Source organism: Salvia hispanica, chromosome 6, assembly GCF_029641045.1.
Source record: "Salvia hispanica isolate PSC_SH4W2 chromosome 6, Shi_PSC_v1, whole genome shotgun sequence".
Classification (NCBI taxonomy): domain Eukaryota; kingdom Viridiplantae; phylum Streptophyta; class Magnoliopsida; order Lamiales; family Lamiaceae; genus Salvia; species Salvia hispanica.
In genome coordinates, this window is record NC_142697.1 from 16,254,167 (window position 1) to 16,278,649 (window position 24,483).

Below are 24,483 nucleotides of genomic sequence, written 5' to 3' on the forward strand. Positions count from 1 at the left end.
TGCTTATGTTTTGTTTTGTTTTTTATTTTTTATTTTTATTATTGTTATTAACAAAATTCTAGTACTATTTTATAGTCTATAATTAACATATTATAAATAATACTCCCTCCATCCGCCACTAGGAGTTCCAGTCGCTTTTGCACGTTCGTTTTGTAAAAATGATAATAAATATTTAAAGTGGAGAAATGGTAAAGTAAAAGAAAGAATAATATTGAGAAGAGTCTTATCTAGGTTATTCTCTCTCTTATTTTATCATTTCTCCACTTTAACTATTTATTATCATTTTTACAAAACGAATGCGCAAAAGTGACCAGGACTCCTATTGGCGGACGGAGGGAGTAGTACTCATTAAGAAAATCAAATTCTATGCAAATATAAATTTACTTTTAAACTTGCTCTTTACTATAAAAAACAATTTATCTTTGATTCATTTCTTTAACATTAATCTTTAATTTATCAAGAAAATCTATGATTAAAAATGTATAGAAAATTTATTGAAAGATACATAAGATAACTTCTGGCATTACTAGCAGTCTAGCACCGAAAAATACATGTACTAACTGTTAACATTGGCTTTGGGGCCCTCGTCAAAATATTGGCTTCACCACCGTCCGATCACTGATAATCGGCGTACAGTAATGCCAGTTAATTTTATTAACTTTGGCATCATGCATGGATCTTCAACCTTGTCTAAAGAATGATAAAAAAAAAAAGCATGGATCTTCAATGAATTCAAAATTGATTGCCATTCTTAATCTGCTATCCTTATCAGTAGAGTTTGAAGAAATTGAATCCTCCACTTTCATAGTTGAAGCCATTTTCAGTATCTCAAATCTTGCACTACATTTTCTTTCCTCAACCAACCCTTTCCTCCAACTCTCATCAACGCCTTCACTACAAGAGGAAGACATTGCCCACTCAATCACCAATAATCGCCACAAGAGCACTCCCCATTCTCAAACCTATGAAACCGGTTGTTGTCTCTTACGATTATGACCCTTCCGCTGCACTTGGATATGTACTTTATAGCTACATGGCAGTCACCACACACACGCAAGTTCTTCATAACCCTAATAGGCCTCTCGGGTGGGAAGGTGACGAGCGCAAAGGCAATGGCTAATCTCTCGCTGTGATACCTAATGCTCTCATTCTTCTCCTCTGCGCCAACTTCTCTCAGCACATGTGTTGTATCCATCACATAACCAGCCTGTTCCATGTCCTTCTCCAACTCCTCCAGCTTCCTATATATCTCCGATGAAAGCTCGTGTCTCCTCTCCCCTGCGGCAAATGTGTGAACCCTGTTCCCTTCCTCCACCCAGCTCAAACCCGGCTCCTTCTTCTGCCCGCGGTCTCTGAGCATCTTCCTCGCCCTTGCAGCCTCTTGGAACCTTCCAGAAGCCGCATAAGCATTGGATACTAGCATGTGTAGGCCCGGGCTCACATGCCCTAACTCGAAGACCCTATCAGCCACAGAGCTTGCCAGCTCTGTATTTCTATGAATCCGACATCCAGTCAAGAAAGCTCCCCAAACAGCCTCAGACGCCTGCACAGGCATCTTCTCGATTAATTCCAATGCCTCCTGCAATTTCCCAGCTCGGCCAAGCAAGTCCACCATTGATGCATAATGCTGGCTTCCTGGCTCAATTCCGTAGTCCTTCATCTTTGCAAAATAATATTTTCCTTCCTTCACTAGGCCGGCATGGCTGCAAGCATAGAGTATACATAAAAATGTGATGAAATTTGGCTTTGTTCCCTTATTCACCATTTTCTCTAACAACTCAAACACCCTCCTTGTATGAGCATGCTGCGCCCAAGCAATCATCATCGCGTTCCACATCCCCAGATTTCTGTCCGAAACCTCGTTGAACACTCGAGAGGCATCCTCTATCACGCCACTCTTTGAGTACATAGAGATCAAGGCACTACCAACAAAGCTAGTTTCATAGTAATACATCTTCAAACATAAAGCATGCATTTGTCTCCCTAATTCATACAAAGTCGAATTCCCACAAACTCGAATTACACTCGAGAATGTGAAGTCGTTAACATCCAAACCTTCCCATAATGCAGCCTTGAAGAGTCTCAAGGCCTCTCCGTCCTCCCCTGTTTGGGCATAGCCGTATATCATCGTACTCCAGGATACCACATTTCTCACAGGCATTTCGCTGAACACCTTCCGCGCATCACCTAAACTCCCACATTTTGCATACATATCAACAACAGAGCTCCCCACAAACACATCCGCATCAAACCCAGTTTTCACCGCGAGACAATGAACGGATTTCCCCATGAACTGATCGTTACTCATACCACAAGCTTTCATCACACACGGCAAAATATAATCATCAGGAATCATCCCATCGTTGCGACGCATCAGCTTGAAATACTCAAATCCGTGAAAGGGAAGCTCATTTTGAGCGAAACATGATATGATTGAACTCCAAGTGGTGGAAGATTTGAATTGAGTTTCGTGAAATATTCGCTCCGAGCAATACGGGAGCTGGAGCTTGGAGTAGAAGTTGATCAAATGGTGGCAAACGAGAGGTATCAAATGGACCCCTGATTTAACGACGTAGGCGTGAAGGGATTGGCCTTTGAGGAGATTCCTGCCGCGAGTGAATCCGAGGAAGTGATTGCATATGATCCGGTAGTTTGATTCAAAACTGAGTTGATTGAGTGCATTCTGGGGATATTTTTGGTGAAGCGGCGGCGGTGGCTGTGACAATGGTTCTTCATGTGAAAGGCGAAGCATTTAGGGCGATTTGGGCGTATTCAAGTAGATTTTGGGGGTTTAAAGGTGAAGCTTATGCTGTAATATAGTTCATCTTCAAGTTCAAAGAATGCATGCGTTCCTAGTTTAAGCAGCGACAAATCCTCACACAGCCCAATCACGTGAAATTCTACGCAACCGTATATCATCACACCACCCTTCTGTCAGGAATTTCATCAAACACTCTATTCGCATTGCCCAGACCCCGAATTGAGGAACGCATTCGCATCAAAGAGCGTCTTCACCGCTGGACAATGAACAGATTGCCCCAAACTTAAGTCTTTGACTTTCGCACACGAAATTCACATCACGCCGCAGCATCGACTCAAATACCCGAGTCCGCAGCGAGGTGTTTATTCAGAAATCAGACGGCGGAGGATTCACTTTTTTGTTTGGGGGCGGGGTTGGGTGTATTGTTTAAATTTTCAATTTTTTTATGTATATTTATAGTGATTATCGTAGGGAGGGAGTGTTATTTTGCTAACTCAATACCTAATTGCTAATTACAATTAAATAATAGTCATTAGATATTCAAATTAAAGGCTTAGATCATCAATCAAGAAATATCAATACGATCAACAAAAAACGTCAATAAAGCCATAGGATTAATTCCATAAAATATCAATAGGGGTATTAATGTCAATTAACTACATGTTTAGTTATAACTAACTTTTAAAAGAAATCCCAAAACTTTGAATTCATATAACATATATCAAATTAAAGATAATTTTATAAGGATTCCAACGATATCATATACGCATATGTTCCGACGTCAAAATTTGAAAAAAAATTCAAAAAATTTTCAATTTTTTCGTAAAGCAGAAATGTCAACATACTATATAAAATATGTCAATATAATACATGTAGAATGTCAATATAAGTAATGGGTTAACATTCTTAAAGCATCGTGTTGACATTCTCAAAGCATTGTGTTGATATTTCCGAAACACTATATTGACATTTTCATCTAAAACCCTAATTTGACGTTTTTTTTAATCTTTTTTGATTTTATTAATAAAAACGAAAATTCACGTGACAAATTGTTGACCACACGTTTTCTAAAATCCTATGGCCTTAAATTATTGTAGTTAGCAATTAAATGATGAGCTAGCAATTGATCACTCCCCTATTAGATGTAAATTAAAAGTTTTCTAAATAAATATTCCACTAATAATAAAATGAGGGAACATCTTTTTAGGTCCACGAACTTTGCCAGAGTATTATTTTAGGTCCGTGAACTTTAAAAATATCATTTTAGGTCCGCCAACTGCAAATGAATATCATTTGAGGTATTTTGAACTTTTTCTGGACGAAAATGCCCTTAAGACATTCAAAGGTTAATTTGAATAATTCTTTCACCACTCATCTTGCGTCAGAGACCTAGAGTCCAATAATTTTTAACGGTAAATTTTTATATTTAAATTCAATTTGGATGTTAATTGATCTCTATTCTGAAATTCATATAAATAATCTGTTTAATTTCAAAATATATAAACTAAATATAATTCACAAATCACCTATAGTAAATTTTTAAATTTTGGATTAGATTTAAAAAATATTAAATTTTAGATTAGATTTAAAAAATAAAATAAAGTATCAAGTTCCAATTCACCATCCCTAAATAATTGGTTATCTAATAATTGAAAAATTAATGCATTTTCTACGGCAAATGTTAATTATATTTAAATTCAATTTGGAGGGTAATTGAATTAAATAGGATTAAAAAAAATTATTGGACTCTAGACCTGTGACGCAAGATAAGTGGCGAAAGTATTGTCCAAATTGCATTTTGAAGGCCTTAAGAGCATTTTCGTCCGAAAAAAGTTTAAAATACCTCAAATGATATTAACTTGTAGTTCACGGACCTAAAATGATATTTTCAAAGTTTACGGACCTAAAATGATACTTTAGTAAAGTTTGTGAACCTAAAAAGATACTCCCTCTAATTAGGGGTGGGAATACGGGTATCCGTGGATATCCGACCTGAAAAAACCGGGTATCCAAACCCGAAAAACATCTAAATGTCTATCCAAAACCCGATCCGATATATTTTCGGGTACTCCAATACCCACCCCGAATATCCATACCCGACGTATCGGGTACCCAAATACCCGATTCTTTACATGTGTTAATAACTAATAAAAAAAATTCAAATTTATATACTAATATAAATATAGAAATATTTAAATTGACTAATATATTTAATGTTGCATATATTTTGTAGTATAACACTATTAAAAAAATGAGTCACTTTTATTTTAGAATATATGATTATATTTATGGGGATTGGTTATGCAATATGAGTCGGTTATTCAATACGTAAAACTTGAGAGTTTGGAGAAGCCGTGACCTAGAGTAAGAGAGATTGACTTATTTATATAAGTTTAGAGAAAGTCAACCTATTAATTTTTAATTACTAAATAAATTAGCCTAGCTCTCGAAGCCCAAAATGGCTAAACCTAATTTAAAAATTGCTTTAAATAATAAATTGGATATTCGGGTAATATCCGATACCCATTCAGGTTACCCAATACCCGATTTATTTTAAATTTCAATATCCGATCCCATAAAATTGGATATTGGGTATCCAATAATCGGCAGATATCGGGTCGGGTATGGATAAACCAAATACCCGATATCCGTATTCCCACCTCTACCTCTAATAAAATATAAGTACTTAGATACAAAACTGGATATCATTATCAAATAGTATAAACTAAATAAATTATTCTAAAATAAGAAAAATATTTATTAGCAAAGTTAAGAAATTATGAATCTTAGAAAATTGAACTATTTTCTTCAATGTTTGAATTATGTACTACGATTTTATTGTATATTATCAAATTTATTTTGCAAATCAGAATATGTGCCAAATAAATAGTACTACTATGTTCTTGGTTATTGAAAAACAATCTAATTTTGCTAATTAATCTTCCGCTTTAAGTTGTTTTCCCCACTTTATCATATCTTACATTGGTTTCTAGATTTATAACAATAAAAAATTCAAAATTAAGTTTATCTACTAAGGGAGCATCTGGTAGTGGGTAAAATATTTAACATGGATTTATGGTAAATGGGCTTTAATGATTTGGTGGATACAATTATAGGGTGTTTGGTTCAGCCCAAGCAGGATGTTTGGCCCAATTTCGATTGTTTGGTTGAAATGGAGAACGAAGGAAACAAAAAATGCCCTGACTAAATTGCCCCTCTTCTTTATTTTAAGTTGCTCCAATAAGTTGCTCGAATTATTAGAGAAAACTAATATTCACTTCTTTATTTTAATACTGATCCGTTGAATCTTCAAATTTTTATCACTCACACAGCCACACGGTCAGGAGTAAACCCTCCAGTTGCAGCCTTGTACTCAAACCTACAAAAGTAGTCATCTATGCCGGCATTTTCAAGCTTTGTGTAGTTCTTGAAGGAATGTACAATGCACTTTCCTTGGGGAAGTGTTAGCACTCTGCACATCGAAGTGGTCAGATAAGAAGAGCTCCTTCGCGCCATGGAACTGCCTGCGACCCCTGATGGATTCCTCAGGGCGGTAGTACCACCTGACCCATACTTTCACATTGTTCCTATGATCAGCTTCGATGTTCTCCACTTTGGCCACATATGGAGTCTTGTTTGAGTCAAATGGTCTCATCAACACACAATCTCCCTCTACAACAACACCCACATGTTTTAGTTCAACAAACTCCAAGATTTTATCTCGAATGATGCAAGATATGCATACAATGCACATGCGTAAACACATATATATCATTATAGGCATATTGTACCCAAAAATGAACACGACCCAGGAGTTGAAACACAACAAGACTAGTTTTTTTACAAGAAACATGAGTCAAACAAACAGACAAGACCATAAATGCAGAAACTATACAATCAATAACCCCGAGATTCAAACTAAACTCTGAGGCATACACATGTTATCTGCACGCCTGGTTAATGTCCTCGATCATGACTACTGCGGCCTCGACCTCCTTACGTTTTCTTTGTCTGGGGTCTTCCATACTGAAAATGGACAGATGGAAAGTGAAGCATCAAGGGACTACAACATGCAATGAGGAACAAAGTTTACTACAAAAAACAATGAAAAATGAGAGCTCGAACACAGAGGGGGTAGCTTGATGGAACTGAGGGAATGGAGTGTAGATGAAAAATGTAAAAAACGAATAAGGACCACATTACTCACTCTCGACTCACACCATTCATAACTCCGAAATCGAAGAGGTCAGATAAGTAGAGCTAACAAAATAGTCACTGTACTCAACAAGTCAACCAGTATCCGGCTGCAAATTTGAAGCACAGTCAGCTTATGGCAGATGCACAACAATCTCCTCACCAATGAGTAATAAGTTTTTTGCGGAACGAAATCAATTATGCAAGACAACCAAATCGAAACGCAGAAAATAAAGCTACAGACGCACACCAATATTGGCTCAAATCAGACCAAATTCTATTAAGCAACTAGACCAAATCCATCTTCAAAAAATAAACCATCAGATCGAACTCCCAAAAACACCATAAATCGACACTACAAACAATAATCGAACATTCGAATCAAAACATACCCAGACTACGGTAAGCCCTCAAACGCCGATCTGAATTGAGTGGAACCGGGGAGAGACAACTGTCGAGCGTTGAAGTCCCCTCGACGAAAATTGAGTGACCAACAGTAACAAAGATGAAACGGTTGAAAAATTCGGAGGGCAAAATCATACAAATGAAACGTTTTCAGCCTAATCGTGAAAAGCCCAACCCTTATACTTGCTCACCACCGTGATGGAGTTGACACAGAGAGGCTGATAGTAGTATATGTAGGGATGAAACCTGACGTATGAATCCCGGATCACTGGAATGGTGTTCATGCTACCAAACCACAGAAATGAAGGGTAGAGAATAGTGTTTCACGCCTTTTATGGGCTACCTGACGAGCCCTAAATTAAAAGGAAGGGCAGTGAATCGCGCACCAGCACATTCCTGCACCCTATCTTTGACAGTTCCTTGCACCCGACTTGTCACGCCCGCACTACCTAAGGATAGTATAGTACGAAAATTCGTGACTAAAAGGGAAGGGTTAAGAGAAGTGGGGATGAGAAATAGGAATGAGCAATAACAAGTACAACTCAAATTGGAGATTATCAAAATATCATGTACTATATCCTGGAATACTTGAGTAGGGGTTTATACAGGACCAAAAGATAGAGCTATGATGCGAAATAGGATTAGTAGTTCTAGCTTTCACAACGGAAGTAAACAACACGGTTTCATGTATAGAGACATGAACCCCAGAGGTCTTATTAGATCAAACTCAAAAAGAACTTTCTCTCAACACCCTTGTTTCACCATTTTGCAGCTCAACCTGCACATTTAGAAATACATGCATGGCTGAGTACAAGAGTACTCAATGAACACAGGGCCGAAAGATACAATTATACATTTGAAAGTATTGTCAAGTCATCACAACAACACTCATGGATTTTCACTTAAAAGTCCTGAGCTTGCTAAAATTCTATGTTCAACCACGGTCTAAGTTCCTTTACCATATCTTAACATTTGTGTACCGGGAAGATGGCCACCTTCCACGACGGTCACATGACCGGCCAACGGCTCACGATCCATTTGAGTACACTAGTCCAAGCAAGGTTTGCAGCCTTACTTGAACCCGAATTCGATTATAACATATTTGGCATAACCAAGGCAGATAGGCATAAATCATTTATGACGGGACAATAACATTTGACGAGCATGAGTTTGGATTTTCACAAAAACTCATCTCAAAATTACTTTGGGATTTTTATCCACATTAGTATGTAGGATAGAAAGCTCACCTTATTCACTTTCCAAGATATTGGAAATTACTCTTTGTCTCAATGACACTTTCCTTCCATTTCATCCCTTCTTCTCGTTCTAGATTTCAAGGAGTTATGGTATATTTTGGAAATTTAGATGATGTCTTTTGTTCTTTTTTTTTTTTAAGTCGGGAGATGAGGGACGTATACATATATATGTACAAGATTTTGATGTTACACGTAGCTTATGCATGGTTGATATTACTACGTGTATATTATTTGGTACCTTTAATAAGCATTGCATAGTTATGTATAACGATGGCTTTTTTTTATCATTATCCTAATTTAATATTTGATGGATGTATGAGTTTTGTTATTCCTTCCACTTTTTATATTTTATGTCTTTTTTATATTGAATACTAGAGATTATCTAGATTCACTATTCATCACATTAATAATATTGTTGTTCAATTTAAAAATATATCGACTACTATATTCGATGCTTAAATTTGGCCAACAATTTTTTTTTTTCAATATTTAGTCAAAGTGTTGGTGTATATATATATAAATAAATAGAGGTGTGCATATCTAATTGATTTATATGGAACTTTCGAACATGTATATGCGAGAGTTATATTTTTCTTTTTGGGGTTATTATTATTTTTTTAGAGTTAAGCATTTATTATAATTGGTGGCAACAACTTCCATAACTAACAATTGACAACGAAACTTTCTACATGGCTCGCCCTGAACTCACAACTTTATCATAGAACTATATAAGGCTTCAAGTTCATAAAAAACAAAATTCAATTTTCAATTGTTATTTATATACTTATTTAGCCGTCACTTCTTACATTTATAATATCAAAAGTTCGCGTCGTCACACGACTCCAACCCGACAATAAACTTGAGTAACATTATTAGGTACGGACACCCAATAATCCAGTGCAATAAAATTTGGCAAATAGCAACTAAGAATGACATATAATAAAACTAATGCAGCAAAATAAAAAGTTGGGTATAATTAAATTCAATAGCCCAATTGATGAATTCAGAATTCAGGTAGCGTTTAAGTGAACAAGTATTCTCAATAAACAAACTTAACGAAATGAAGCGAGGGTTAGAGATGGCAAGTCGCGAATAGGGGTGTCGTTGCGAGGTGAGGGTCGCGACCAAGAGGTTTCTACATGAAGGGTCACCTAAAGGGGCCACAGGGCGAGGTTGGTGGCAACGAGTGGAGGGTCGTCGGACTATTAGAGTTGTCAATCTAGTCTAGGAACTGAAATGACCGAGCAACGAGCGAGCAACTGAACAGACTTCAGAGGTCGCAAAGGGGCGAGGTCGACGATGCGAGGCAGATTGTAATCAATGCTCTATAAGTGAAAATATAAAACCAAATTACTTCAATCCTAAATGAGTCGGTAATTATAGCATGAATTAGGTATGATCGTGTCACGACCGCATTTTGCTAAGGATAGCGAAAGCGGGTAAACCGCGACTAATAAGAGGGATTAAAGAAGCGGGGAAGAAAAAGGGCAAGAACTTGAGAATTTGCACAAAGGCCAAGTCAATTTATATCAAAGAAGCCGAGTATTTCATTACATGATCTTGAAAACAGAATAAACATCTCCTCAAATAAATCAGAGTTGGTGGTGAGATTCTACAATTCTCACATCACAAAAGAGCAGCGGAATAAGTCCTTACTAAACGACTTCGTGTATGAAGACACGAATCGTTGGGAGATCAACTTGATAACATCGACTCCGATCATCACTCCATCCTCTTGACGTTCAACCTGCACATTTATAAATACATGCAGGGCTGAGTACAGGAGTACTCAGTGGACACATGCCGAAAACAAAACATACATTATATAGTTGTCAAGCCATCACAGTAACATACGTGGGTTTTTCTTAAAAGGCCCGAGCTTACTAAGTTATTTTGTGAGCTAAAAGTTCGTCTCTAGACTAAGTTCTTTCATAAATCATCATTCATCATTAATCATTCATTCCAGTCAAGTGCTGCTCCAACGGTCACCCATCATTCCATGACAATCCATAACAATCCATTCCATGACAATCCGTGAAAATCCATGACAATCCATTCCATGACATTCCGTGAAAATCCATGACAATCCGTGAATATCCATGACAATCATCAAAACAAAACATTTTATGGCATGACAACAATTTGAAAAGAATCATAGCTCCATAATTTCGCAAGTATTTGATTTATATCCACACTAGTGTGCTGGATAAAGAAAGCCCACCCGATATGTTTATTCTTCAATTCGATTATTCGCTTTGACTTCACTTGCCCTTGAGCATTTTATCCTCTCCTTGGCGATTCTCGTTTTACGGCTGCCTCCGTGTTGCCGCTGCCTCTCCTCGCCCTCCTCTCTACTTCTCGCTGAAATTCTTAAGTTGGTGAAATTTTGGGGTGAGAAAGTGGTGGAGGAAAAAGGAGTGGGGAGGCAGTTTATATAGGCCTCTTGTGTTGGAAACTTGGGGGCAAAGCCTCCTTTTTTTGGCTGCCAGCTCCATCTCTTTCTTAGCATCATGTTTCTTTACTTAATTGTGCAAGTCTTAGGGGCAAAGGCTCCTATTTTTGGGGCTGCCAGCTTATCTCTTCTATGTATTACTCCAATTGTTGTTGCCTTTTTGGTGAAACTTTGGTGAACTAGATTCACTCACTTGGCCTCGATAATGGGAACTCTCTACTCTTTCTCTTTTGAGCTTGTGTCTCCTTCCTCTTTACTTAGGTGTCCTTTTTCTAATCCTATTTTCATGTCAAGTGCAGGAGCTTCCTTGGTGTCCAAGGCTGTCGAAATTTGGAGTCTTATGGGGAGCATTTTTCGAGAAGGATGGGGAAGAGAAAGAAGAAGGATTTTATTTCATTTTCTTGATTTAGTTCCTCCAATAGGCTAGTATCCAAGTACTCTAGTTTGGCATTTTTGAAATGCTAAGTTGTAGCTTCCACTTTTGTATTTCCACATGTAACTATTATGTAGCAAAATCTCACACATCTCAATAAGATTGTGTAGTCCTTTTCCATCTATCTCTCCAAGATTTGAAATTCCTCAACACAAAGTATTGTGCTAATTTATTCTCTTTTTCTTCTCCAATAATTGTAGTTTACAAACATAAATTTCCTCGCACTTTAATTCCAATCGTCTTTTTGTCCAATTTATACTCTAAAACTAGTGCACGAAAACTCGGGGTGTTACAGATCGATACCTAATTTTTTTTAGCATTTTCACACTAACCCCAATGAATACATGTAGGTCGGATTGGATGATAACATATTGAAAAGCCTCTCTAGTGTACAGTGTGTTCAAAAGGAAATAACAGGTTCCCTAGGTCCAGCAAATCCACTAGATCATGCGGTCTAGGAACTCGTTGGTCGCAGGAAATCCCGGTCGTCGGACACACAGAGCACTTTTTTTCAAAAACCCCCAACCACTTTACTAAACCTAGTATAGGGAAGTAGGGATCGATCCCACAGAGAAGGATGCGTAATACTCATGTTCAAGGATTTGGGTGTGTTTTTGGTGTTGGCTGCTGCCACGCATTTTTCTTGGGTTGAGGAAAACAAATTAAACTGACTTGGGAATCTTTAAAACTCCTAAGCTAACAGCTAGACCTAGGCGAAATTGTAAGAGAACGTTGCAAAGGAAATTAACTGCTCAACACTTGATCTAAGAAACTACTTCACTACTAGACCTAAGAAACAAACCGACTGTGGGGACCATGACTGAAAAAGCAAGGTACGAATGAAAAGCTGACAGAATAACTAACTCTCGTACTAACTAACAGCGACATCGTCTTCTACAACCAAATTGCGTAAAACTCATAAGAAATTTAACATGAACGAAATCAAAACAGAGCAACTAATTTTAATCAAATTTATGCATAAACAACGAAGAACTAAACAGATCTGCAGACACTAGACGAAGCAAAACAGAAAACAAGAAGAAAACTCGAATCCATCTAACAACTATCTTTCCTCACGTCGAATCCAACCTCAGACGCTAAATCCACTCCGGATCCAAGCGTCCAACACGAACTCCAACCAACAGAAACTCTTCATCACTTCAGATTTGAACAAAAAACCTCCAAACAGTCAATAAACCACAGATCTATCACCAAATTCCCATATCAAACACCACAACATCAAAATAAAACAGAGATCGACATAATACTTGTAGAAATAAACTACCAGCAAAGAGATCTACGCAAATCGACTTGAAATTCAACTGCTAAACGCAAATCAACAAAGCGGAAAGACAATAAGTATCATCAACAACCAGGTCGACTCCCAAAAGTGAAGTTCGACAGCAAAAACGAGCAAAACAACGGAAATTAAAAGGAATTGTATCTTCGTCCACACTCGGACGGTGTTACCAACCGCGAAACTTCTAAAGAAAGTGACCTTCGTACCCGACTACCCCAGATCTCCCATTCCCAAGTGTGTGTAATGTGTGTGAGCTAAGAAGAGTGAAAAAAGTGATATCCCCTTGTGCGTTGCATGCTCTTCTATATATAGGCGTTGGAGTGGGGCCCAGCGAGGTATAGATAAGACTTTGTTGCCCTCAGCTATTGACTCCTCTGTTGTGCAAGTTTGCACAGCAGCCCCTGCTATTACATATTTGATTTTATTCATATGAGTGTAATAGCAGGGGCTGTTGTGCAAACTTGCACAACAGAGGATCCATAACCTATATACCTAGGGGTGGCACGGTACGGTATACCGCACCGAGAATATCATACCGCATACCGTACTGCAAATTGCGGTATGAGAAAATGCCATGTCTATACCTTTGTCGAATTTTTTGGTACACCGCAATGCGGTATACCGAAAAATTCAGTATGTTATTTCCGATACTGTTACCATACCGTCTACGCGGTATACCATACCGTTTTACGGTATACCGTACTTTTACGTTATACCGAAATAAGGTATGGCATACCGAGTACGGTATACCAAAATAAGATATGATATACCGTTATACCTGTGTTTCAGACCAAAAAAAATTCTATTATAGCAAAAAATTTAAAATAAAATTTCACCTATTTAAATAATGTTCAAAAGATTAAAACTACACCACAGTCAAATCTATAAAGTGGACTTGATTTGCATCTCTACGTGAGTGTGTTTGGGGTTGGGGGCGGCTGAACTAAAATATGGAAGTAGGGTTAAAGATTTTAACATATTAACTACTCTCTCCGTCCCATTTTAGGAGTCCCGGTTGAGTTCGGCACGGATATTAAGAAATATAAAGAAAAGTTGGTGAAAAAAGAAAGTGGAATGTGAGTCCTACTTTTATATATTAGTTTTATAATAAAATGTGAGTGGAAAAGGGTGAGTGGAATGTGGGGCCTATTACCAATTATGAAATACTCCAACTGAGACTCCTAAAGTGGGACATCCAAAAGTAGTAAACCGGGACTCCTAAAGTGGGACGGAGGGAGTATTTTTATATAAATTTTAAATACTACATATATATCGAATTTTTTGCAAATATCGTAAATGCGGTATATTGCGATATACCGCGGTATAGGAAAATCTATATCTTTACCGTACCGAAATCTATCGGTAAGGTATCATACAGTACCGCAACTTGCGGTATGCCGCAAAATTCGGTATTTTCGGTATTTTTTCGATACGATAAGTGTGGTATTTCGGTATATATTTGGCCAGCCCTATTATACCCACTAATCATTTTGATACCCGTATATTAAATGTTAGTAGTAAAAGATTTAATTAGAGTAAACTAAAGTTTTTAAAATTCGTATTGGGAAATTTGAAGAAAATCTAGAGGACAGTTGATAATTCTGAAAACTTTGAGGACTCAATTTGTAATTTCACCCGCCGTCGATTTTACAAGAAATGGCCAGAATTGAACTTTCACATTCTCGAACATACAGAAATGGAGCTGGAGGAGGAGCGCGAGATAATTGGGCTGAGACCGGGCTCGGGGTCGGGCCCGGTTGTTGCAGCGACCGTTGGCCGGGCCATGACCACTCTACTCAGTTTGAAGCCGAAGAAACTCCAGGACGCCATTTCAACCCTTAATCCCTCTCCCAATTATGCTCCAATCACTGGTAGAAGCTGCAAAAACATGTTCAACGATTTTATTACTATTTTTTTCTTGTGCTTTTTGCCTTTATCAATATTTACCTTGTTGTTATAATGTGTAAGTTTCTGTGGAGCAATCGCTGTGGTTTCTACACAAGTACGTTGGAGAAGCTGCCGAGAAAGGCGATCATTTGGACCATGTTCTTGTTCCCATGTTTCAGCACGTAAGCATTTGTTTCTTGTTTTAATTCTTTGTTAGTTTTATTGATCGTTTTTAATCTATTAGCATGAGCTGTAAGGGATATGTTGATTCAACTTGTATAGTAGTATTTGTTTCCGTCGTTTCTCCTGTATAGGTACGAATTTAAGGATATTTTGCATCCTTCCTAATCTAAAGTATGAGCTTAGAGCTCAGGTTTACTAATTCTGGAACAGTTAATGTAGAGGGTTCCGAAGATCTAAACAACTTCATCTCTAATAGTGCTTGAAGAATGGATACTACTTTTACAAGTTAATGTTAGTGTACATAAATTCTTCCTACACCTTTTATTGTTTCTGTCTTAATTTCAGTCGTTGATGGTGAGAGATTCAAAAAGAGGAAACCAGGCTATGATACTTTTGAATTGGTTTTTTCAAGACGAGACTTCTGTAGAAGCAATTCTGAGGAATGTCTCAGACATCATCTCAAGAAGGGATGATCATTATGTCGCGCTTGGGTGGTGCATTCTTGCACGCAGTCTCATTGAATATGAGAATGTCGTAAGCGATATTACAACAAATGGTAATTTTGTTATTTATGTCTGTGCAAGTGTTTTCCTGTGCACTCTTTTTTACTCAACTTTCTGTGTGATGTCAGTATATGTTACTTATGTATGTTTTCCTTTCTCCCATTTTTATGTCCCTTGTGATTTTAAGCAGTGCCAAATGCCTCATCTTTGCTCCTCTAATAACTCTCCAAGTACAAGAAGTTGGTAGAAACTGATTTGTTTGTACTTGTGCAGCAATAAGGCAGGCACATGATATGATATTGAAGACATTAAGTTCTTCTATTCCCCATCTCTTATCCAAACTCAGCAACGGAAGGTATGTTGTCCTTGTATCAGCAATCATTCAGTCAAATACTCCCCAGTATGATATTGTGAATGGTACTATCATTTTGTGGACTATACAGATTTCAGTAGCTTCAGCTTTTCATTTAATGGAAAACGTAGTATGTTAAAGTGTCTCCTAAATAATGTTTCTGCTGTTGACTGAATGTTTGATCATCTGATTTGCAGCATTATGCGGGATGGATTCGAGTTGCCAACTCGCCTTGCAGTTTCTGCTGCTGATTTCGTTTTATCTCTTACTGTAGCATTGACCAGAAAGGATCCTCCCTCCAATGGCAATAACATAACCAAAAAGCTGAAATCATCTTTCATTGGTGCTAAAAGTCAGCCTTCCAATTCGTTACACGCTGCTACTATTGATAGAAATGAGAATGCAATAAGGGAAACTTCCGAAGTTTCCTCCACCCCGGATTTGAAGATGCTTCTTTGGAATAATCTTAATGAGCTTATAACTCTTGTGAAGAAACTTGCAGATGTACAATCCCAGTCTTTTATTTTCTTCGATTCACCAACAAGATTTTCCTTTTCTGATATTTGAAGTTCTACTTATTAATTTGCTGATTATCTGTGCTAAAATTGTTTTAACATCAGTTTGCCCTTTTCCTTTTCTGATGTGGATCTACATTTTTGCTTTAATTGGTTGTCTACTCACTTAGTCTTTTATTTTTGAAAAACAATCACTTAGTGGAGCAGGAAAAGCCGTTATTTGCATGGAGAAGGATTAAAGAGGGTATGTACATGGCTGCAGGAGCTGAATCAGCAGTATGATTGTTTTCAAAAACAGGCAGGTCTTACTTCATGTTATCTGTATTTCTTCTGTATCTTTTGCTCGACGTTCAGTTCTTATATCTTATATTTCTCATTGAAAGACAGAGTTGCATATGTTGAAGACTGGTTCTTTACTTCTCTCTTCTTGTTGGAAACATTATGGAATGCTTATGTTCTTAGAAGACAGCAAATTCTCGCAGCAGTATAAAGAACTATTAGACCAATATTTATCTGGTATAAAGGTAAAAGTATTTCATGTGGGCGTTATGTTTACACTGTTGCTGTTGAGAAACGTAGGCAAATTATTATCAGTCTTGAACCGGATTATGTATTACTCCCTCCGTCCCAAGGAAGATGACCCATTCTTTGGGCGGTAAAGGAATTTATGCAACTTTATTTTGCGTGTGAAGTGGAGAAGTAATGTAAGAGAGAGGAATAAATTAGGGATAAAAGTTTTCTATTTTTAATGGGTCATCTTGGTTGGGACAAACCAAAGAGGAAAGTGGGTCATCTTCGTGTGACGGAGAAAGTACCTTTTTGGCTATCTTATTGATGGTTAAAATTTGTATTACGATTTCCTTTACAGGTATTGAATCTTCAAATGTTTGAATCTCATTCATCCTTCATATTCTTATGAACATTTGCAGTTTTACGCTGAGAACCAAGCCGAGGAACCTGATATTGGCAAAAGCAGCAAACTAGAAACAGTTAATTTTTTCCTGAATTGCCTTATGCTTTTATTGGGCCGACTAAATGGTCAGCAATTTGAGAACGCAATAACAGAATCTGGGCCTCAACTTTCTGAAATTCTCATATCTCAGGTAGTGTAGTGAACTTCTATATTGAATTGTCTGCATTTCTGATCATTTAGTTTTAGTGCTATCTTGCTAGAAAGTTCCAACTGGAAATATCTCCCATTTGACTCTCGCATTACATTTGATTTATGTTAGCCTCATTTAGTGCCAATGATGTTCTACAGCTGCGATGTGCTGATGAGGACGTGATTGATGGAACTACAACCATTTTTAAAGCTGTCATCTTGAACACAAATCATATGTTATCCAGGAGAAGTCTTAGAGATGATAGACAAATAGATGCTTTTCTCCCAACATTGCTTAATCTTTTGGATGAGCAAGATGCAGCAGCAAAAGCTATTGTTAAGCTTCTTGCAGAATATTGCTCAATGTATGATCGATCAAGGGCCCATGTTGTGGTTGTGTTTCTTTTTTGTTTTTTCTTTTAATAATTTATCTTGCACAAAATCTCCGAATGTTGTTTAGCGCATTTTAAATTTAAGAGTAACTCTAATTGTTATGTGACAGATGTTCAGATAGAAAGTGCCTAAATGAAGTTCTAAAGCGCATTTACTCTAAAAATTCAGTACAGAGGAGAAATGCAGTTGATGTTGTGGCATATCTCATCCATATAGCTTCTGGATCAGAGGACACACTTTCAGAGGTGGAATGGTAAGTTGGTGAATTGGTGAAATATGATTTTTTTTTCTTACTTTGTATTCCTTTAATGTCGTCGTATTTCTGAATTTTCTCGTTCAGGCAAGACATTGCAAACCAGTTGTTAAAATGCTTTGGAGATGAAGATGAGGCCATACAGAATCAGGCAGCCAATTTGATTCCCAAGATTGGTTAGTTACATTAAGATAATTATAGGATTTTCAGACAAACAGTAACAGAATTGGGTAGAATTGTGCGACTTACTGACAGTAAATTGCAATTTACATAGTCATATTATTTCTCGTCAGCACATAAATAAGTTTGTCTCCTATCACTAGTGCAACAAAAAAGATTGTTAGAAGTTATTTTAACGTGCTCGTCATAATCACTTAATACTATATACTGTTGCAGATCCTCGTTATGTTTTGCCTAGGCTTGCTGAGCTAAGTTGTTCATCACATGAAAACATACAGACATCGGCGGCTATCACCCTTATAACCTTGCTAGTCAATCACAAAGAAGAATCTGACATCTTGTGCATGCTTCTTGACTGTCTCAGGTACATTGGCAGTTTGGTGATTATTGATGTTAGTTTGTTTTAATTCTACCCCAACTTATACTTGAGAGTAAGATTTCAGTTCAAACCGATAGGACTTCGTAGGATAAAAGGAATTTGGTAAATTTAAAAGAATAAGAGAACGTCAATGTCTTATCTATACTACTGAAAGGGAGAGTTGGATGGAAAGTCAATATTGCCCTTTTTGGAGGGAAAATATAAAGCTATTTTGTTTACCCTTTTGGTCATTTTGAGAAATGACAACTATTGGATAGAAAATTGGTCCAATTAAATGTTAGCTTCTCAATCAAGATTTGGAACAATTATAATAGTATGTATTTTTAAAATTAAATTTATTTTAATTTAATAACTGATTTATTAAATATTTTTTATAATCCTTTAGATATTAAAATTATCGTATGCAATCTTAAAACTAAATTTATTATTTATATTTAATATTAAAGCTATATAGTAGTATGTAAATATATTTACATTTAAATTTAGTGTACATAATTACAGAATAAGATGAAATTATATATATTTAAAATTAAATCTAACTTATAAAGTTTGTATAACTTCTTAATATAAATAGTAGTGTAAATTGTCGCATTATTCAAAACAACCAAGATGCATAAAATATTATCGTAATTTTAAGTGATAATTTATTTTTTATACGTATATGTGGCGGGAAGTAAGAAATTTATTATATCTGATATTAAAAATTCATTTAGTCTTTGGTCATGTATATCAAGTTATGCTATGGTCCGAAATTAAACAGAAGAAATAAATAATCAACTGAAGTTGATTATTTGATAATACAAATTTTTCAACTCGACTTCTCAAAGAAGTTTTAAATTATTCATATATTTAATGTGGATATGTTTAATATTCCAGAAATTTTTCAATTAATTTTTTTTAATTAGGCTATTAAATTTTAATTTACCTTTTATTTGGACTAATGACTACCATAGCATTATCAATAAATATTTTTACTCACACATATTTTCTTTATTTGTATATCTTATGCTAATTAAGTCATATTCTTTGAACATAGTTACACATTTTCTTTTTGTCCTTAATTTTTATTGTTTTTACTCCATTTAAATTATAAATTAAAATTGTATAGATATTTCATTCTTTAGGAAGTTAGTAAATTCTTCATTTAGAGTTAAACAAGATAAATACATTTCTATTTTTTTAAATCATCACATTGATTAGAATTTATATTTTCTATATATTTGTTATATTTTGTATTCATTATTTGAAACTCTTTATGTCCTGTGCATAGCACAGGTGTTAATACTAGTACTATAAGAAAACTACAACCTTGTAACTAACTATATTTACATTTTCTTTTACAGCAAACTTGCTCAAAACACAGATTCTGATGCTTCTGTTGTTACAAAAGCAGGTATGCTTAAACATCTAGAGCATACTTTTTGATATTTAACTACTTCTGGTAAAGGGCAACCGGTGCTTAGTGGTCTTTTATAGATTAGTTTTCTACCAAAAACAAAGAAAAAAGAGAGAAAACGAGAACTTCCTTTTTGCATAAAATACTAGTACTCTATTTAAAATGGAACTGCTTTTCAGGACTAACGCTGGATAGTGATAGGCTCCTCAAGTTGCTCCCAGAGTGGGCAAAACATGTAAGTTGCGTCTCCAATACAATTCAACGAACTTATGCAGTGATATTCTAGACTACATTTATCCTGTGGCTGATATCTGTAAAGATTGTATTGCACATTTTATTTGGAGCATTTGATCCTTAAGAGAGAAACCTTCACTAGCTAAAACTGACTTATGTGAGTTAGCTATGTGATAAATATCCCAAAGTGAATGACTCATTTGTTGCTTGATGTGATTCTGCTATATCATATTTAATACTTTGGCTGTTTCATTTGGTTGGTTTTCAAATATAATATGCTAATGTTAATTTTCAGGTTGAAGATTGGCATGTAATTGTTGGCCCTTTAGTTGACAAGATGTTAGCTGAACCATCAAATGCTGTTATCGTCAGATTCTTGAGCCATATAAGTGAATACCTGGCTGAGGCTGCGGATTTAGTCTTTAATCGACTTATATTGTATATGAGTGAACATAATGAGTGAGTAGCTTTGCATTCCAATCCTCCTGTGTTCATGCATTTCTATGTTCTTTAGATTTGTGAATGCTTGTACCTTTTCTGAGTTATAAAGCAAACAAGTGTGAGCACTAACCAGTATTAATTGATGAAAAATAGAAAATAGTTACATATGGCATGTGTCATATGATCCCATTTATTACTTTCTTTCTCTTATGCTAATTAATTTACAATTTGTTTTCTTGGGCAGTGTAAATGACTCCTATTCTAAAGGCAAAGGGGAGAGTCGGGAGACAGATTCAAACACTGAGGCTTTGAAACATGAGAATCTGTTTATTCGCCTTTGCCCGTTGCTCATAATCAGACTGCTTCCTCTAAAAGTTTTTGATGACCTCAATGCCCCTCTTGTATATGGCAAAAGTCTAAATAATTCAGAAACTCAAGGTATATGTCTCTACTTTAGAAATTGTTAGCCATTTTTTTTGTTCCATGATAGTCATCAAGGGGGTGTTCGGTTGGCAAGACTAAATCTCATGATTAAATATGTATCATGTTTGGTTCATAAGATTGACCCCCTCAACTTAATCCTAGATGGATAGTCTCATGATAATTAGTCATAGCCTCCCCCCTCCAACTAAAATAATCCCACAACTTAATCCTAAATGGATAAGTCTCATGATTATTAGTCATGACAACCGAACGCCACCCAAGTGGATAAATTTCAAGAAATTATCAATAGAAGTTTTGGGTAGTAGTACATAATTGTGAAAGTATGTTTGATAATGGACACAAAATGGTAAGCATGGTGTTACAATATACATTTTCTGATCCAATAACACTTTCTGATTCAATAACACTTTCTGATCCAATTACACTTTCTGATTCTTGATTTCATATACATTTGTTCCCTCTTTTACATTCGCTTGCCTTATACATATGACTGCTGCGTGCTGATCTTCTTGTTGCTCTAGAAACCCGGCATTTTTTCATTGAAGACACTGGATGTATTACTGCTTTGATGATTAACAGGTCTGTCTGACTAATGAAAGTATACAACACTTTTAAGGTAATGGTGTTTCAGAAAAGTATCTAACATTGGCGTTTAATATTTTTCTTAGGGCTTTGAGTAAATCTGAATTTGAAGATGTTCGGAAGCTTGCTGCAGAGCTTTGTGGAAGACTTCACCCCGAGGTAGCCACAACTTCGTACTCAAACTGATCTTTCAGCTAATAAAGGAAATATATCTTCACTCACATAGTCAACATCTCCTTAAAAAGTGAAGTAAACTCTACATATATATCATATGTGAGGAAATTGCATATACTGTCTGTTCAGTTCTACCGGTTACAACAGTGCCTATTTAGTATAGTAATTTATATGATCCGAAAACTTGCTCAACTAAGATAAATTTACTTGTTTTGTCAATTGCAGGTCCTTATTCCGATTTTGTCATCTCAGTTGGAATCTGCTACTAATGCTAAAGACACGTTAAAGATCAAAGTTTGCCTCTTTTCCCTTTGTACATGTCTTATGGTAGGAGTTATCTCATGCATCCAATTTGTTATGTTATATACTAAAACGAAAGTATGCCTTTTTATCTCCAACTATGCATTCACATTAACTGCTTGTTCACGTGATTAGGTTAGAGGCAACAATGCTTATAGACATCCTGATTTACTCAGAATAAGAAAAACAATAACAATTGTACTGTCATGGGTATCAGCAGACGGAGATGAAAGTAAGCAAATACTTTACCTTCTTTGCTGAGTTTCTTCCTCACTCTAACAGATTGCTTTAATGGTTTTCTTCAGTTTCAAAAGCACAACATGGCTGCATTGATTCTCTGGCTCTGATGGTGTGCACAGAGCTACAAGCTCCAGAATCCTCAAAAGGCATAATAAACTCAGAGAACACAGTTTTATAATTCAAGAATCTCCCTTTAACTATCTCGAGTTTCATTCATAGTTCTGAAAAGCAAAGAACATTTGGTGCAATATTGCAGGCACAGTCATTTCCGGTGATTCTGTAATTGCATACGTGATAAATCAGTTGACCGATGATAAGGAGCCTATTCATGCTGAATCTATTGGTGTTGTTGGGAGGGAAGATGCAGCTACCCGCCTACTCACATTTCGACTCTGCATGGCTAATGTCCTTATAAGCGCCTGCCAGAAGATACCAGAAACTGGGAAAAAATCATATGCTAAGAGAATCACTCCACGAGTAATCCGTTCAATCAAGGCATGATACTCTTTCTATTGTCGAGATGAGTTTCTGGCATGATTTGCTCTTGCTGCCTTCGTTAAGTCTAATCTACTTTTTTTTCAGGTGGTGAAGGATGCAGAGATAAGGGCAGCATGCATCCAGGTTCTGTTCACAGTGGCATACAACTTGAAGTCTTTAATACTTCCATACTCAAAGGACCTTCTGAACATCGCCCTCACTTCACTGAAACAGGGATCTGAAAAGGTAACTAAAGTTGGTTTGTGTTAAATTGTGAGAAGTAATTAGTGTTTGAGAGACTCATGTTCTTGGGTTGCAATGGATCGAGGACTTGGTGTTGACGGTGTTGTTGCTGTTGTTGACAGGAGAAGATGGGCGGTGCGAAGCTGCTCATGTGTCTAATGGCGAGTGAAGAAGAGGTGGTTGAGAGCATATCGGGTGGGTTATTAGAGGCCACCATGTTACTCAGAAATCTATCTACTACGGATCCTTGTGCACAAGTAAGGCAAATGTGTCTGCAGCTTCTTGTATGTTTAACTTCTCTTTAGATTTTCATTTTCATCTTTTTACTTGAATCACCATATCTTTTTTGAAGCATCAACTTTCACTTTTTATAAAATACTCCTATAAAGCTATTATTGAGAGCTTTTTGTCAGAAAACATAATCGAAACTTTACGGAAAACAACATGAAGTCATCTTTGGGAATGATTTTCTGTTTCTATTGCTACATAGTATTTCTCAAACTAAGCATCATTATTATAGCCTTACTGCCTTAAGTCTTAAATTAATTTTGGTATACAAAATCAAATACAATCAATTTATTTCATCCTTTCATGCTTTTCCTTCTTTCAGTGATCTTCCTACATATCTTCCATGATTTCCTCTTGATTGATTCATTCGGATTGACTCATTCCAACACTCCCCTCAGGTTGAGTATCGAGCTTTTCGATACTGAACTTGCACGTTATTCAGTTTGGTAAATAGTTAATACTCGCAGTCAGGAGGCCTTCAATTGTCATTGACAATTTATGCTCGTATCATAGAGCTTCTTCAATTCATCATTGATAGTTTAGATTCATATTAAAGAGTTTTTTTTTTTGCTTCATTGAAAGTTTAAGTTTGTTTCAGGGAGCTGCTTCAATTTTCACCGAAAGTTTAGGTTCATATCAAGGAGTTCTTCAATTTTTGCTCGACAGTTTTTACTCGCGTCAAGAGATTGACTTACAGTTTTTGCTCGTATCCGAGAGCCACTTAGATAGTTTACGAGCACTTCAGATTTTTTTTTTCTTTCTTCACTGTTTCAGAAATCTGCATTTGAAACAAGCAATAACCACCATCTTCTTCTTTATCTCTTTTTTGGTTGACATCGCAATGACCTTCTTGGTCTTGGCAGCCATTACAATGACGACCATCTTCTCGATGGTGATTTGGGCTCGTCTCTTGTCTGATCTTCCTTTCTTTATCACCTCTCTCTCGGCGGTCTCTCTAATGCTCAACAAATATGGGAATTAACATCTCTTTAAGACCTTCAAACTCTTCAGACTGGACGTCTGCAACTTCATTATCACTTTCTCCAAACACGAGCTCTCCTTCCATAATAGATGTGGATAACACACAAAGAACATCACTCGAGTACTTCGCCAATA

General features: G+C 36.4%; 2 protein-coding genes across 8 annotated transcripts; one reads left to right on the forward strand and one right to left on the reverse strand.

The window, feature by feature from the left end:
* Positions 1-729: 729 nt before the first annotated feature.
* On the reverse strand, positions 730-3,170 carry MEF1 (mitochondrial RNAediting factor 1). The gene has a single exon (XM_048103151.2). The coding sequence runs from the start codon at positions 2,750-2,752 to the stop codon at positions 923-925; it is 1,830 nt and encodes a 609-aa protein (XP_047959108.1). The 5' UTR covers positions 2,753-3,170; the 3' UTR covers positions 730-922.
* Positions 3,171-14,471: 11,301 nt separating this feature from the next.
* LOC125207088 (ARM repeat superfamily protein) lies at positions 14,472-24,364 on the forward strand. 7 transcript variants are annotated; one of them, XM_089061335.1, is made up of 25 exons: positions 14,472-14,672; positions 14,770-14,870; positions 15,217-15,427; positions 15,648-15,729; positions 15,924-16,230; positions 16,441-16,543; positions 16,629-16,765; positions 17,171-17,344; positions 17,503-17,708; positions 17,846-17,989; positions 18,077-18,165; positions 18,386-18,533; positions 19,892-19,941; positions 20,124-20,179; positions 20,474-20,637; positions 20,864-21,057; positions 21,585-21,642; positions 21,732-21,804; positions 22,045-22,146; positions 22,255-22,351; positions 22,425-22,505; positions 22,616-22,854; positions 22,942-23,082; positions 23,202-23,336; positions 23,966-24,364. In XM_089061335.1, exons 1-25 carry the CDS (start codon positions 14,498-14,500, stop codon positions 24,347-24,349), a joined length of 3,651 nt encoding a protein of 1,216 aa, XP_088917461.1. In that variant the 5' UTR covers positions 14,472-14,497; the 3' UTR covers positions 24,350-24,364. The 7 variants fall into 7 exon arrangements, with proteins under 7 accessions (XP_088917461.1, XP_088917462.1, XP_088917465.1 ...); XM_089061336.1 differs by having other exon boundaries at positions 21,609-21,642; XM_089061339.1 differs by lacking the exon at positions 23,966-24,364 and adding an exon at positions 23,690-23,964 and having other exon boundaries at positions 14,473-14,672.
* Positions 24,365-24,483: the final 119 nt, after the last annotated feature.